Source organism: Lepus europaeus, chromosome 5, assembly GCF_033115175.1.
Source record: "Lepus europaeus isolate LE1 chromosome 5, mLepTim1.pri, whole genome shotgun sequence".
Classification (NCBI taxonomy): Eukaryota; Metazoa; Chordata; class Mammalia; order Lagomorpha; family Leporidae; genus Lepus; species Lepus europaeus.
In genome coordinates this window covers 144,065,968-144,083,338 of record NC_084831.1, presented here as the reverse complement: position 1 = coordinate 144,083,338, position 17,371 = coordinate 144,065,968, and the positions used below count along the sequence as shown (strand labels likewise).

Below are 17,371 nucleotides of genomic sequence, written 5' to 3'. Positions count from 1 at the left end.
GAGAACTGAGCACCCAGTCTGCATTCAGACTGACATTTCTGCAGATTCGTTTCTCCTCTCCCCACCCTTCTAAAATACTGCTGGGTGGGGGGCTCTCTGGGCTGGGGTTTGTGGAATTCCTCCCAGGACTTTATCAGCACTGTGTTACTGGACCCAACAGTCCCCTGGGCCCAGGGCAGGGAGGATTCCCTTAAGCTGCGCTGAGGAGACGGCCAGGACCCATTTAACAAGGTCATGGACCAAGGGCAAGGCTTTGGTGTGCAATACCTTTATTTGGAGGCTCTGTCAAAACATACTGCCTCGGAGTCCCGTGAGGGAGGAGAGATCCTGGGAGGACGCCCAGGGCCTGCCCTGCACCACGCTGCAGTCGGGCCCTGCTCTGCACTGGCTGGATGCTGTACTTGAAGCTGAACGTGCTGTCACAGGATAGGCGTCTGCCCTTACGTCTTGACGCTGGGGCCATTTAGGGACCACAAGGCGAAGTTTCACCGGGCAGCAACATCTAGGACCTTTACAACTTTGGCAGGTGGTGTCCTCCACGCGGTAAGGGTTGGAAGACTTGTGACACGTTCTGCACAACTGAAGTCAACCTTGTGAGTGCCCTGCACACACCGCACGTAGGCGCTGTCCCAGCGGATGTTACAGTCCTTGCAGCGATAACAGCCGTATTTCTGCTCTAGGAACTGGAGGCGCGGGCGCTGCTTGCCGGGCTCCACGCTCCCCGGCGACGACCCCTCGGGAGCCGTCGTCGTCTGGCCTTGGTTGCCGCCGTCCGTCCGTCCGGGGCCCCCCCCCGGTCGCCATCGGCTGCTCGGGCCGTCGGGGGCCGCCTCGCCTCCCTGGGCCTCCCGCGGCCGCAGCCCGGGCGGGTCGGCGGGCTGCTCCCAGCTCGCCCGCACCGTGGTCTGGACCTCGTCCTCCTCCTGAGACCCAGGCGGCTGGGACGCCTCCGTGGCCGACGCTTCTCCGTCCTCGGGGCCTCGGGGCCCGGACCTCTGCTCGCCGCTGCCGCCGCCATCTCGGTCCCCTCCAGCGAGGCGGCGGGAGACCACGGCCGAGTACACGGCGACGGTGCGCGGGGCTGCGGGAGGCTCTGCGCGGGACAGCGTGCGCCGCCCCAGCGAGCGCTGCACCGGGGCGTCGCGGCGCGGGTTCACCTGCATGGCCACATCGCGGCTGCCGGGCTGGGCCTCGGGCCGAGGCCAGGCCTCCCTCGCGACTGCAGGGCCTGAGCTGCGCCCCTGGGAGCCGTCAGCTGCCCGTAGCCCGGGGGGACGAGGAGGCGGCGGCGGGAGGGTAGCCCCCGCCTCCGGGCTGCAGAGCCCTTGCCCATGGGGGTGGTGGGTAAGGGTACGGGCAGGAGTAGGGGCGCACAGCAGGTACGTGTAAGCGTCCAGCACCTCGTCCCCCAGCGCAGCCATGAGCGCAGCCTCCTTCCACACTAATTCATTCAACTGCTGACTTCCACTTGTGTTCTATAGCCCCTCTCGCACAATAGTGTCTACCTTGCTACCTGAGTTTCTCCCTTGGGGAAGAAGGTTTGTGGCCTTCTCCAGCCGCTCACTTCTAATTAACAACCACATTTTTTCCTAGTGAATGGACTTGATTGGAGCTATTTCCGGAGCCAAGGCCCCTCACCTAGGGCTCAAGCTACTGACCTTGCCAAGGAGCCCTTAAGCAAAGAACAATCAGGTACATTTGGAGAGAACTCTGGGACCCTTTCCCTTAACCTTCCCTGAAGGAAAAGGGAAGAACTGACCGCAGCTGGGGGTTGCTACCCGTGAGCTAATGGGATTCCTGGGGACCTAATGATTCACTATTTGGAGCTGAGCTACGATGGGGGATCCCGCAGGAAGTAGAGTTTCCTACAGGATCTACCTCAAATGAGGCTCCAGCGGGACCTCTGGAGTCATCATTGGTTATTCTTCCAATGACCATTGTTCGGGGGCAGTGCAGAATCCCCACAGGGAGAGAGAACTGATTACCTGGAGAAAGTATCTAACATCTAAGAGATAAAAACAAACAGCAAAATAAAGGGGTAAACAGAGATAATGGAGGGAAAGGAAAAGTTAACAAAACCCCTTTAGATGTTTTCAAGTAAGAGGAAATATTGTGTCAATGCAAATAAGAATAGAACGCTATTTATGAAAGAAAACACACAAGAAACCAGGAATTCTTTAATTTTTTTTTTTGACAGGCAGAGTGGACAGTGAGAGAGACAGAGAGAAAGGTCTTCCTTTACCTTTGGTTCACCCTCCAATGGCCGCTGCGGCTGGCACGCTGCGGCCGGCACACCACGCTGATCCGATGGCAGGAGCCAGGTGCTTCTCCTGGTCTCCCATGGGGTGCTGGGCCCAAGCACTTGGGCCATCCTCCACTGCACTCCCGGGCCACAGCAGAGAGCTGGCCTGGAAGAGGGGCAACCGGGAAAGAATCCGGCGCCCAGACCGGGACTAGAACCCGGTGTGCCGGCGCCGCAAAGCGGAGGATTAGCCTAGTGAGCCGCGGTGCCGGCCTTTTTTTTTTTTTTTTTTCTTAATAGTGAGAAGTTAAAGTGTGATAGAATAGCAATTATTGGGGCAGGTATTTGGTGCAGTGGTTAAGAGGCCAATTGGGGTAGCCTCATCCCATGTCAGAGCTCCTGGGTCCGAGTTCCCAGCTCCACGTCTGATGCCAGCCTCCTGCTGACAACAATCTGGGAGGCAGCCAGTGACGGCTCAGGTGCTTGTGTGCTGGCATGCTTGCATCCACCTGGATTGAGTTCCTGCTTCCCAGCTACAACTTGGCTCAACTTCAGCTGTTGCAGGCGTTTGGGGAGTAAATCAGTGATTAGGAGCTCCTTCTTTGTGTATCTGTCTCCCAAATAAATAAATAAATAAATAAAAAGATTAACCAGAAGTATGGAGGATATAAGGTGTATATATTTTTTAAGTCACAGGAAAGAAACAGAAGGTATGCTTTGATGGAGATATGCCCTTCTCAACCAATGACTTAAAATACCCACCCAGCAAGTAATATTCTTACTCAGTTTTGTGTTTCTGAATAAATTGTTTTTAACTGAAAAAAATGAACTGTTATATAACAGAAGAGAATTTCTTGTGAACCCTACTGTTGAAATGTAGTACAGTATTAGAACTTCCATGTAGTTGGGTTTTTAATATCTTTAAAAATGTGTCTTGAGTATTAACTGGGAATAAAATGTTCATAAATAAGGAATGACTCATCAACATCGTTTTAAATTCATAGTTCCTAAATTTGTGCTAAGCATAAAGCTCAAATACGTTTGTTCATGTCAAAAACTAAAAAATAATTCTATTTATTTTATAAATATGTAAATATATATGCATTTCATGAATCACATACCTAGCTTTTTACCCTCTTCTCTGTGTGAATGTTTTCATAAAAACTGTTATCACATATTGAAATGTCTTATTTTTGATAGTGAAAATGACCACAGAAAAGTCTATTTTTATCTTGATGATCACTGAATTAACTGTTTAGAGTGGTTTAGCTGTTGTTTTTCTCTATGAGCTTTACTAAACAATAGGCATGCATATTTGATACATTAGGAACAAATATCACTGTGCAAGACTTACTCATTTTCACCTGTGCTGTGCTAATAAATTTCAAATTAAACAGCTCCATCAAGTCTCAGCAGCTGGCATTGTACCCCACTGAGTATCACAAACTGGAAAATGATTATTTGGGGAACCTTCATAATTATACTAAGATGAAAATCTTGGCAGCCAGGAGATACATATTTTTCGAGATTTGAGAGAAAATTTAATGAAAGTGCCACAAATATATTACTTAGGATGATAGTTTGCACTTAATATGAGGCCCTTTTCTCTATGGATTTCAAAGTCTTGACTAATTAATTAGCCCTAATTCCCATGTTCTCTTGATGGTCAAGCATTCAGACAGACCTCCGGAGACGGCAAAGTTATCACAGTGAAGTAGAAAGCAAACTGTACTAGGGGTCAGGAGGCTAGTTCGTGAACACCTGTTGGCTGTTTCTCTTCATTTCTTCTGCTTGCTATAGTTCATAACCATGGAAGCTTCAACCCAGAGTTGGCGAACCAATGCCCACAGGCTCAGTCTGGCCCGCTGCATGTTTTTGTACATAAAGTTTTATTAGAATGCAGCCTTACTCATTTGTACACATAGTATCTATGGCGGTTTTCATATTGCAGTAGAAGATGGCCCCAGTACTTAGTCCCTTACCACCCGCATGAGAGACACAGATGGAGTTTCCTGGCTCTTGGCTTTGGCCTGGCCCAGCCCCTGTCATTGAAGCCATTTGGGGAGGCAAATCAGCAGATGGAAGATATCTCCTATTTCTCTCTCTCTCTCTCTTTCTGAAACTTTCAAATAAAAAACCTTTAAATAAATCTGTATAATGACTTAAAACTAAAGTGAAAAAAATCCCTAACAATGAAGTCAATTCATTCAAAATGCATCCATCCATCCCTTAAATATTTGTCCATCATCCTCTTCACAGCCAGCATCATCCTAAGCATGTAGGGAAATATGTAGGGGGAAATAAGGTCTACTTGTACTCCTGACTCTGAAAATGAAGCACCATTTATAGAAGCATCATACCAGCTGTCACACTGGTTGACATGAACTCATACTTGGTTGAGTGAATCATCTTTGGTCCATGCCAAAGAGCTTCTAGTTACAGAATTTATTTCTATTTATGAATAACCACAATTAGAAGGGATCAAAGAAATTCTCTGCCAAGATGTGAAAATGTTTCATGGAACGGGTTGTTTGAGTATCTCCACAGGGAGTAGATACGTGTGGCAGATGTGTGTGGAGGTCCACTTCCAGTGGAATGAAGCCAAGGCCGCAGAGGGAAGGTTTGGAGTGCGTTTGGAGAAAATCACATAGCCTAGACTGGTGGGAAGACAGCTTGAACAAGGAGAGCGGCAGGAGCTGAGTCTGGTATGCGAAGGTGATCCAGTAGGAAGGTGGCTGTATGGAGAACAGCAGGAGATGATGGAGGTCTCTGGCTCAGAACTAAAGCTAAGTGGATTGAACTTCACTCTATAAGCAGTGGGAAGCTGTGGGAAGTTAGGGAACCAGAGCAGTGAGTAAGCACAGCATTTGGGCAATACTTCTTTGGCTATCATGGAACTTGTAGTACCATTTGGCCTGACAAAAAACAGAACAGGGGAAGATATTTTCTAAATGGAACCAAACCAAAGACCAGTTCCTATGGTCTCAATTTCAGCTTGTAAGTTTTTTTTTGATAATAATTTAAAATAGATGCATTCTGATTAGAAATGGACCATTATTGTTTCTTTGGAGCATTTTTTCTGAAGGTCTTCCATCTACTTCTTTGTGTGTGTCTCTCCCACGACACCCCACATCTTCCTCTAGTCAGTTCACACCAAATTCATTTCCTGGTCCAAGCCTTGGCTCAGGCTGCTCCTCCATACAACATTGGCATCTCCCTCTTTTTCCCTCTTCTTCCTCCTTCGCCTCCTCTTCCTTCTCCTTTTTTCTTTGGAGCTCTCCTGAGACTTACTTCTTCAAAGACAACCTCTCTAAACCTTCCAATCCCTATGGCATCCTCTCACTTTAAATTCCATTACGCTAAGTCACTCATGTAGGCATTTAAAATTTTAATTTTTCATTTTACTTGAAAGGTAGACCCACACCCACACCCACAGGGAGGTTGAGAGACAGAATTTTCTACCTGAGTGCTCACTCCCCAAATATGGCAAGAACAAGGACTGGGCCAAGCCAAAGTCAGGAGCCCAGAACTCCATTCAAGCCTCCCACATGGGAGGCAAGGAACCAACTGGAGCCATCATCTGATGCCTCCCAGAGTACAAATTAGTAGGAAGCTGGATCAGAAGCAAAAGAGCCAGCACTCAAGCCCAGGCATCCAGTATTGGATGTGGGTGTCCCAAGCAGAATCTGAACTGCTTTGCCCAACTATACCCCTCACATTGGAATTCAGTACGCCCTTATTGGTTGGAACTGAGTCAGTTCTACAGTTGTATCTTGATTCCTAGGCAGACCCATTTGCAATGTACCTAAGCACTCCATAAATATTTGTTCAGCTGAAATGGATTTCCTTCAATTCACTAAATATGTTGGACTTGTTTAAAGTTGTACCACTGCCCCAGCTTTCCTCATGTAACCTCTTAGTAGACCTGCGTACCTCCTAGGTGGTACAGCTGTGGACAAGGGGCAACAAAGAGACACAGATAAGTGGGAAACTGCCTGCAGAGGACTGGCTATTCAAAACTATATTCCAAGGCACTTCAAAAGAGGGAAGAGAAAACAAATTTAGTGTTTTTTGTAGATGCAGCTTCATTTTTGTTCTGTAAGAACATATCACTACATTAAAACATAGTTGTACATAAATTATTTGTATTTTTACATTCATAAACTTGAAGTAACAAAGCCAGTTTGATTTCCACAAGCCAAATAGATATTAGGCTTATTATTTTATTACATCTTCCCCAAATGTCATCCATTCAATCTATTGACAAGTCTAAGAAAGAAACTAAATATTTTGTCATTTATACCAGATTGTAATTGCAGAAACATCCCTCTCTTTTAGTATTATTCAATGCTTTATTATTTGTCTGTAACTAAGATCATGGGTTATGGTTCTTTCTTATAATATGAAATTCTATGTTCTAGGGTATCTTATCCTTAAGTAAAGGATATATTCATTGAGTTCTAATTTGATAGAAATGATTGCATGCATTGTGTTTCAAAAAAGAGGGAACTAACCTTTGCATGTATTTGATATCTCACCTAAAGTCCCTTTTATCTGTCCTGCCACTGATCATAAAACAATAAATGTAAAACTTGGCAATATTCCCTCTTGTCATAAGCTTTCCAATTATTGAAAATTAAGTAACTCCCTATAGAGAAGAAATCATTAAATATATAGTAAATAATGAGGTTAATTAATTTAACCCCTTCTAACTAGGAAACTAATTAAATCAGAAAATTAAAATTGACATGACATTAAAGTTGAGAAGTTCTGAATTTAGACCTAACAATTGTGTCTTCTGCTTCAACCAATTCCAAAAGAGGAATTTATGAGGGTACTTTCAATAGTTCATGGAAAATGGAATTAAAACATTATTTTGGTGCAAAATTTTTGGAATTCATGTATATGAGGGATCTTTAAGAAAGTCATTGAGGGGCCAGTGTGGTGGCGCAGCGGGTTAAAGCCCTGGCCTGAAGCATCGGCATCCCGTATGGGCACCAGTTCTAGTCCTGACTGCTCCTCTTTCGATCCAGCTCTCTGCTATGGCCTGGGATAGCAGTGGAGGATGGCCCAAGTCCTTTGGCCCCTGCACCCATGTGGGAGACCTGGAGGAAGCTCCTGGCTCCGGATGGGCGCAGCTCTGGCCATTGCAGCCATCTGGGGAGTAAACCAGCAGATGGAAGACCCCTCTCTCTGTCTCTACCTCTCTCTGTAACTCTTTCAAATAAATAAAATAAATATTTAAAAGGAACATTAACAGAAAGCAGGACTGGAAGCAGAGGGAGTACTCCAATATGGGACATGGGTAGCCTAAGCAATAGGTTAATCCACTGTGCTACAACATCCTGGGCCTCACTTTTGTACTCTTAGGATAGTCTGTAAAGGAAATGAAATTGACTCTCTTTATCTTGAAGATGAAAATACTCTGAAATTAAATAGGAGTAATAGACTGTAAAGTTAGAGTTGGAGAAAACTGTAAAAATCTCAGTATGGCATTAGCACAGAGTCAGATCCTAACTTAGGATTGTCATTAACTGGTGAACCATCCAAGATCAAGATTTTATTTTGCGAACAAGCCCAACTCTCTCTATAACCCCAAAGTTTCATACCTGGGAGAAAGTTTCAGAGCAACAATTGAAGGATAAGATGTGCTGTTGTTGCCACTGAAAATGGTGTTTCTAAGCTTAAAAATATCTAAGCAGGTGCCCTAATAGAAATGCCAGGGCTCTCCATGCTTTTCCCCTTGTCACTCTGCATGCAACTGACAAGGGGATGAGGTATTAGGGCGAGGCTAGTTTGGATTCCCTGATCCACCACCCAAAATCATCTGACAACAGTGATGCCCGGTAGATACTTGGTCTTACTCACAGGAATGTGACAGCCTTAATTTGTTGGAAACTTCCCCATATTTCAGTACTTTCTTGCTTCCATATGTACTTCCTGCACCTGGTATTTAAGAATACCAACAGAAATTAAGTGTAGCCAATCTGATGTTCTGATGAAGGTGTGACAATTAAAAAGCAATAGTAGGGCCAGTGCCATGGCTCAATAGGCTAATCCTCCACCTGCGGCGCCAGCACACTGGGTTCTAGTCCCGGTTGCCCCTCTTCCAGGCCAGCTCTCTGCTCTGGCCCGGGAGTGCACTGGAGGATGGCCCAAGTCCTTGGGCCCTGTACCCATATGGGAGACCAGAAGCACCTGGCTCCTGGCTTCGGATCAGCATGGTGCGCCGGCTGCAGCACGCCAGCCGCAGAGGCCATTAGAGGGTGAACCAACGGTAAAGGAAGACCTTTCTCTCTGTCTCTCTCTCTCTCTCACTGTCCACTCTGCCTGTCCAAAAAAAAAAAAAAAAAAAAAAGCAATAGTAAAAACTAGTAAGGTCAATTTCTTCCCAGCAGAGTTTTAGAACAAACTCTGCTTATTTATTTGCATTTTATTTGAAAGACAGACAGAGATAGAGTTCTCATTTGCTGGGCCACTTCCCAAATGCCTGTAATGGCCAGATCTCCCACATGGGTTTCAGGGACTCAGCTATTTGAACCATCACCTGCTAATTTTGAAGGTGTGTAGGGAGCTGGAGTCGGGGGACCCAGTCAGACTCAAACCCAAGCACTCCAGTATGGAATGGAGGTGTTCCAAGGAACATCTTAACCACCAGGACTTTACCAAATGTCTGTCCCGTTCCTTCCTCCAAACTTGGGTGTTTAACTCATTCATTTGAATTAACAGATGAGTTCATTTGTCATGTTACAGCTTCTGGGCGCTTTTCATCAAAAAAATCAACATAATTCATGAAGACAATTTTATTTTTACACATTTCAAAGGTGTAAACAAAGCAACAGAAGTCTTCAGTCACCTATAGGTGGCCACTTCTGACCTGAAATACATTTGTGTTATTTCGTAGGTATGTATTTTGTTTGCAGTACCTGCACTTTTCAGTCTCCATGTTAGTCCTAAAAATGAAGAGGTCTGTTAGGTCTAAATAAATCTATTTTGCAAAAGAAACAGTTCCTCATTGGATAGACATTTGTTTTTAAAGATTTATTTATTTATTTGAAAGGTAGAGTTACAGAGAGGCAGAGGCAGAGAGAGAGAGGTCTCCCATCAGCTGGAGCAGGAGTGGAGCAGCTAAGACTTGAACCAGTGCTCATAAAGGTAGTGGCTTTACCCACTATAACACAGCGTGGGCCCCTGGATGGACATTTCTTTGTGAAAAGAAACATGTATGAGTCCCTATGTCTGACTCTCACATTGCTGGTTTCACAGAAGCTGAACAAGCACAAGGGGACATCAAACGTTTTGTGGAGCGAGCTGGCGTTGTGGCATAGAAGGTAAAGTTGTCTATGGCCTCATCTCATCCTGGCAACAGTTCGTGTCCCGGCTGTTCCACTTCTGATCCAGCTCCTTGCTAATGGCCTGGGAAAAGCAGTGTAAGGTGGTACAAGTGTTTGGACCCCTGCCATCCATGTAGGAGACCAGGGTAAAGCTTCTGGCCCCTGGCTTCAACCTGGGCCAGTTCTGACCAGGGGAATGAACCAGCAGATGCAAGATCTCTTGTCTTTCCCTCTTTCTCTCAAATTCTGCCTTTCAAATAAAAATAAATTTTAAAAAAAGTTAACGGGTAATGCATAATGGAATAGTTCCCAACATGCACCCAACAGGAAGTTCATACTGCTCTGGACTAGTGACCTGAGTGCCTCTCATTCTTCCCTTCCAAGTAGGAGTGTTTATCAGAGTGATCTGGTCTAGCTTCACTTTATGTTGTGGGAACAGACACATCAGTTGTCAGACTGAGACCCACACTTGGAGTTGCTGCAGTGGCTGTGGATTCCTGAACTTCCAGGATGATGCTAGGACCAGGTGGAATTTCCGGGATTTCTTCTCTGGGGACAGACCCTGCAGATGCCAAGTACGGAGGGGGCTAAGCCTCCATTTGTGAGCAAGGACGAGTATTAGCAGACTGTCCCGCTGTCCTCAATCATGTTCTAGCTTCCAAGAGGTGGATTTCTTCCCCCTGCCCACTGTATCGGGACTTGAAGTGCCTCCCTGCAGGAGGGACGGAATCACTTCCACACTGGCATCAGGCTTGGCAATCAGAATAACTTTGGTAAGTGGAATACGAGTGAATTCCGAAGAGAAGCTAAAGCCATTATTACTTTTCCTTCAGTCACTAGAATCGCTCATGCCTCTGCCTGGGTTCTAGAGAGAAGACATGAGCAGCAAAGCCATCCTTGTCTCAATCAAGATCTACAAAGGGTGAGAAATGAACACTGTGGTAAGCTGCTGGAATTTGGGAGTGAAAGCTAACCAACAGACTCCAATAACCATTAGATTTGTGTGATTTTAGTAGGAAGATAAATGGAAAACATGTCAAAAGAAATAAAGCAAAGAACGAAAATATTTGTTTATTCATTTGACAGGCAGAGTGGACAGTGAGAGAGACAGAGAGAATATTTATTTATTTTTAAATCTTTATTTGAAAGTCAGAGTTAGAGAGAGAGAGGGAGGGAGGTCTTCCATCTGCTGGTTCACTCCCCAATTGGCTGCACATGGGATGCTAGCACTGCAGGCAGCGGCTTTACCCGCTACGCCACAGTGCCGGCCCCTGAAGTATTTTTATATTAACACACTCATCATGCAGTTCTAAGGCAATAAAAGTTACTTACAAATCCTGGCATCCCCTTAGGCTCCACGTTTGTATTATGATTTTTAGCAGAGCACAGAGAGTATATACTGTTTGGCTTACAACAACTCCAAACATAATCCAACATTTTAATTTTTAGCTTTGTCTTGAGTACCACTCCACTCCCCATAGCAAAATGTTTCTTTTCAAGTGTTCCTCATTGTTCTCATCTGGTGTACTATAAAAGTTGCAGGCAAACTAAATACTTACAGATGCATTTTTTTTTTTAAGATTTACTCTTTAAGGATTGGCACTGTGGCATAGTGGGTAAAGCCACTGCCTGCAGTGCTGACCCAGCTGCTCCGCTTCTGATTCAGCTCTCTGCTATGGCCTGGGAAAGTGGAAGATGGCCCATGTGCTTGGGCCCCTGTACCTGCGTGGGAGTCCTGGAAAAAGCTCCTGGTTTAGGATCAGTGCAGCTTCAGCTGTTGCGGCCATATGCAAAGTGAACCAGCTGATGGAAGACTGCTCTCTCTGCCTCTGCCTCTTTGTAACTTTGCCTTTCAGATAAATAAATCTTTAAAAAAATATTTTTCTATTTATTTGAAAGGCAGAGTTACAGAAAAAGGAGAGACACAGAGAGATCAATTTCCCATCTCCTGGATCACTCCCTAAATGGCCACAATGGATGGGGTTGGGCCATGCTGACTGGGAGCCCAGAGCTTCTTCTGGGTCTCCCACCTCCCAAGCACTTGAGCCATTGGCTGCTGCTTTCCCAGACACATTAGCAGGGAGCCGGATCGGAAGTGGAGCAGCCAGGTCTCAATGAACTGGTGCCCAGGTAGGATACTGGCGTTGCAAGTGGAGACTTAACCTGCTATGCCACAACGCCAGCCAACCGATACACACTTTCAAAACACTAGTTTTCAATCCTGGCTGCTTATTGAGATTGTGAAAGTTTAATAAAATGGTTATTGTTCAGAAATGCTGAGTACTGTTAACTACCTCAGTCTGCTGTGACCAAGTACTACACACTAAACAACAAAAATGGAGGCCCTCTATCCTGAAGGCCAAAAATGCACAAGCAAGCTGTTGTCGGGGCCATGCTTTCTGCAAAGGCTCCAGAGAAGAATCCTTGCTTCGTCCGGCCTGTTGTTGCCAGCAATCCTTGGCGTTCCCTGGCTTGTAGACCCATCACTCCAACCCTTGCCTATGGCACTGTCTCTGTGTTTCCGTGTCTAAATTTCCCTCTTCTTGTAAGGACACCAGTAACTGGATTTAGGGCTGCCCACCCTCATTAAGTATGACCTTGTCTTGAATACATGTACAAAGACCTTATTTTCAAATTAGGTCACATTCACAGGTATTGGGCTTAAGAGTTTTAGTCAAGATTCAAATGCAACAACCTCCTCTGCTGGGACTCCAGGATCTTTATATGTGACATAACCCATTATTTTTTATAATTGCCCATTTTTTTTTAAAAAAACCTTGATTTACTTACTTGAAAGGCAGAGTTAGAGAGTGAACCACTTGCTGGTTCACTCCCCTACTCTGCAATTACCTTCTACCGAATCATTATTTAATATCTAAAATGTGCAACTTCTTATTCAGCAAAACTGATATTCTGACTAACCTCTCTTGCCTGGGATTTTCTCTCCTCCCTTCAAGAACCACTTCCTTCATATCCACACTCTTCATGAAGTTTCCCCCAGGCGTTGGCACTGTGGCATAGAAGGAAAAGCCTTCAGCTGCAGTGCCCACACCCAATATGGGCTCTGGTTCAAGTTCAGGCTGCTCCACTTCCAATCCAGCTCCCTGCTAATGCAACTGGGGAAGCAGTACAAGATGGCCCAAGTACTTGGGCACCTGCACTCACCTGGGGGAACCTGGAAGAAGCTCCTGGCTCTGGTCTGACTCCAGCCTTGGCCATTGTAGCCATTCAGGGAATGAACTAGCGGATGGAAGATCTATCTTTCTCCTTCCTTCTCTGTACTTCTGCCTTGCAAATAAATACGTAAATAATAATAAAAACAAAACAAAACAAACAAAAAAACCCCCAGAAGTTTCCCCAAGCTATCCTGGTACACGAAGACCTCTTCTCCAAATCTCTGTTTCAATTGTGACTAATTCCACTAGTGTTAGCTTTGCATATAAAGTGTTTGTTAGTGTTTTGAGGGTAGATACAGACGTAAACGAAATGCATTGTTGTGGTCAGCTTTTAATGTCCATTATATCAGAGTCACAGCTGGAAGCTTCCATTTGCTGGTTCACTCCAGAGAGTGCTGCAACATCTAGGACTGGGCCAGGTCAAAGGCAGGAGCCAGGAGATTCTTCTCCATCTCTCATGTTGGTAGCAAGGGCCCAAACATTTGGGCCATCTTCTACTGCTTTTTTTCTAGGCCATTAGCAGGGAGCTGGATTAGAAAGGGAACAGCTGGGACACAAACTGGCCCCCATATAGGATGCTGGTGTTGTAAGCAGTGGCTTTTCTTGCTTTGCCACAGTGCTAGCCCTAAGAGTTTGCTTCTTAAAAACACCATTCTTTTCACATGAAGTTAATAATCCAAAATTCAACAGGTATCTATTGAGTAAAGATTTTTCTGGAATTTTTGTTTTATATTATCCTGTAAAATTTGTAGAATTTAACAACAAATGGCAGAAATTGGCAAAATGCCATCAGTGCCATTTATTATTCCTGGACAGGCAGGAAGACTACATTACCCAGCCTCCCTTGCAGTTAAGGTTAGTCATGAGACAGGATTCTGGCCAATAGAAGTGGCTGGAAATGGAAACATGCTAGTCTCCAGAGGCCTACAGAGTGAGAATCCCTGACCTAAGTCCTCTTAACTCCTTGTGTGCTAATACAGTGTGCTAAATGAGATATGGGACAGGTTCTAACTTAAAGAATAGGACAGAACAATACATTATATGCAGTTTTAAAACTACCTCTCTTCATTGTAGATTTGTACACAACTGTTAAAATTAGAAACAAATGTGCAACAATACCAAACTAAATTTTGGTACAAAGAATGGAGTACTAAGCATAGAGCCTATTATTTACTGACCCTGAAGAACTAAAATATATGACAATGTCTGGAAGGATTTCAGTAGTGGTTGCTTATGGGTACAGGACTTGGTGTGTGTGGGGGGGTTAATTTACACTTTCCTTTCTTGTGCTTTCTAGATTTTTTTTACATGGAATAGCTAAATCACTACTGGCTAATCTTACTCACTGACAAACAATGTCCTTTGGGTTCTCAGTTGCTTTTGCCATAGCTCTTGGGCCTGCCTGTGCCTCTGACGTAAGTATTCTATCCTTTTCATGTGCATGAATTTCCTTGGGAGAAGTGTTATATCTGGGGGTGGCACATGCATGAGAAAAGAAATATAGAAAAGAAATGCAAAGCTTCTGTTTGATGAACTGGTATTATTACCCTGATGTAGGTCATCTTGAGTCATAAGAGTACGAATTACCTATTTATCTGTGCAGACATATGGACATTTTATCTCTGCTAAAAGCTATTTTCGCTGTTTACCTTTACAAGTTGGTCACCTTTAAGTCCTTTGGTACACTTTTTTCTCCCCATAACTTCAGAATGTCAACTTTTTAGACTTACTGGGAATATCCATTATCCAAGTGAAAATAACTTTGATTTTTCCATTATTGGCCAAGAAGCTGTAGTTGTTGAGACTCTGAGGAGTGTTCTGTGTGACTCTGCCTCCAAGTCTTCCTGACACTAGTGCTGTAAGACTCACTGTATATACCACACTGACATTGCCCCGCTTATGACATTTAATACATTCTGACAGGTTGATGGGATTTTTTAATATTTAATATTAATATTTATTTGACAGGTAGAGTTATAGATAGTGAGAGACAGAGAGAAAGGTCTTCCCTCGGTTGGTTCACTCACCAAATGGCTGCTACGGCCAGAGCTACGCTGATCCGAAGCCAGGAGCCAGGTGCTTCTTCCTTGTCTCCCATGTAGGCACAGGGGCCCAAGCACCCGGGCCATCCTCCACTGCCTTCCCAGGTCACAGCAGAGAGCTGGACTGTAAGAGGAACAACCGGGACTAGAACCCGGCGCCCATATGGGATGCCAGCACCGTGGGCAGAGGATTAACCAAGTGAGCCATAGCTCTGGCCCCAGGTTGATGGGATTTTAAATAGCAGTAAATCCACAATGTGCCTTTTTTCTTCTCTATTTTAACTGACAGGCTGACAGACCTGAGACAGGTGTCTTCCATCTCCTGGCACATTTCCCAAATGCCTGCAACAGCCATAGCTGGGCTGAGCTGCAGTCAGCTGGGAACTCGTTCTGGGCCTTTCATGTGGGTGGCAGGGACTTGAGCGGTGTTCAAGCCAGCATGTGCTGACTCCCAGGGTACACACTTTCAGGGAGCTGGATTAGAACTGGTGCCAGGAATGGAAGCAGACACGTCAGATTAGGATGCAGGCGTCCCGGGCAAGGTCTTAACCACTGTGCTAAATGCCTGCCCCTACAAACTGCTTTATTAAAAAAAAAATTTTTTTTTAAACAAATTGTTTTCTTAACTCACACAATACCTGGGTGAGGTCTGCTTCAAGTGTTTTAACATAAAATGTCATGCTCAGTTTTGTGTTTAACTTGGAAAACCAAAGGCTGAATGCGTTCTCTTACACGCGCCAATAAAAAAGGCATATGTTCTGTATCTGGAAGTAGTTTATTGCACTGATATTTTCTTAACATGGAACATAAAATGGTATAATGGTCAATATCAAGTATATTCTTGGGAATTCAAAGATTTTCTGACTACAGAGGGATGTCATAAAGATCTTAAAATGCATAGTAACTTCTTGGTTAATTCCTGTAGGCCAGCACTCCATGATTTTACTATTTGTAAAGGAAATTTCTTAGCCATAGAGTAGGGCTGTTTCCGATTGTACGTGAGACAAATGCAAAGGGTAAAGAAACAGAAAACACTGTGGCCAGCGCTGTGGCGTAGCGGGTAAAGCCGATGCCTGCAGTGCCGGCATCCCATATGGGCGCCTGTTCGAGTCCAGGCTGCTCCACTTACAATTCAGCTCTCTGCTATGGCCTGGGACAGCAGTAGAGGATGGCCTAAGTCTTTGGGCCCCTGCACCCGCATGGGAGACCTGGAAGAAGCTCTTGGCTCCTGGCTTCAGATAGGCACAGCTCCGGCCGTTGTGGCCAACTGGAGAGTAAACCAGTGGATGGAAGACACCCCCACCCCCACCCCGTGCCTCTGCCTCTCTGTAACTCTTTCAGATAAATAAATAAATCTTTAAAAAAAAATGATCAGAAAACATTTGGGATAAAATATTACGTGTATTTTAATGTGTGCTTTCTGTCTATCCCAAATCATTTATTATACGCAAATGTAAGGACAACGCCAACCGTAATCATCTGATTAATAAAGCCAGTATACGTTGCATGCTCATCTATGAACCATACCAACTTTTAGTGGGGGACCTTACTTTTGAAAGGCATTTAAAAAAAACCCATTTACTTAAAATGATCATTTTCTGGTTTGTTGGGACGGAGGAAAGCCTGCACCCACCATCATGGCTTTTTAGCATAAAGCTGTCTCGGGGAGATGAACACGAAGCCACTCGATACGGAACGGTTATGGCTGGGAAAGGAAGGGATTAGCTGTAACACACAGAGCACCACCACCATCATCACACCCAGTCTTCCCTGTCTCGCCCTGCGCTTTCGGCGGCTCGCGGCCGTCTCCCCTGGGGTGACTGGCGCCCCACACCCGGGGGTCTGAGTTCTAGAATTTCTCTCCAGCATCGACCGGCGCCATCAGCCCCGGAGCCCGCGTCGGGGCACCGCGGAGCTGACGGCCCGCCAGCGCGCTCTGACAGAGCCCGAGCCAGACTCCACCCGGCCACCCTCGCCCTGCAGGCCCAAGCCCTCTTTACCCGCAGCTGGGATGCGCCTCCCGGGAGCGCCCGGCCTCCGGAACCCCATGCCTGCGGGAACTCGGGCCAGCACGGCCTCGTCCTGGCCGCGAGCGGTGAGGCACTACCCTAGGTCCAGTCGCGCTCCCGGCACCACAGGCACCCGGGCAGGCCACAGACCGCCGCGCGACTCGGCTCCTGCCCCCGACCCAGCCACTAGCCCCGTGGCCCCGCCCCTCTGGGTGCACGCATGCGCCGCCCGGAGCGGCCGCGTGCGGTGACGGGAGGGGCCGCCCCATTGCCTTCTTTCCCCGGACTGGCTCACTCCAGCTCATCCCGGGGGGGAGGGAAGGCGGGCATCCCCACGTCCCCGGGACCCCCTTATTGGAGAGCGGCGGCCACGGACCACTCGTCTGTAGAACGGGCTCTAGGATGCCATCACCCCCAGATCTGCGAACTGCAGCGGAGGCCCTGGGCGGCGCGGCTGCCAGGCAGCTTCTCGCAGCTTCCCCTCGGCGGCCAGGGCTAGGTGGTGCGTCCCGCAGGGCGCGCGCGGCTCCCGCGCTTCGGGCGCTCGGCGCGGGCGGGGGCGCGGAGG

The 17,371-nt window shown here is 46.3% G+C and overlaps 1 protein-coding gene and 1 long non-coding RNA gene across 2 annotated transcripts; both read right to left on the bottom strand.

Moving 5' to 3' along the window:
- Positions 1-232: 232 nt before the first annotated feature.
- LOC133759284 (zygote arrest protein 1-like) lies at positions 233-1,421 on the bottom strand. Its single transcript, XM_062190212.1, is given in 3 exon segments — positions 233-444; positions 447-587; positions 590-1,421. Coding segments are annotated over 3 exon segments (1,185 nt in total).
- An 835-nt stretch (positions 1,422-2,256) lies between these two features.
- LOC133760426 (uncharacterized) lies at positions 2,257-16,719 on the bottom strand. The gene is made up of 3 exons (XR_009865980.1): positions 12,742-16,719; positions 8,111-8,188; positions 2,257-2,852 (listed from the first exon to the last, which is right to left on the bottom strand). It is a non-coding gene; the product is annotated as an uncharacterized LOC133760426 (long non-coding RNA).
- Positions 16,720-17,371: the final 652 nt, after the last annotated feature.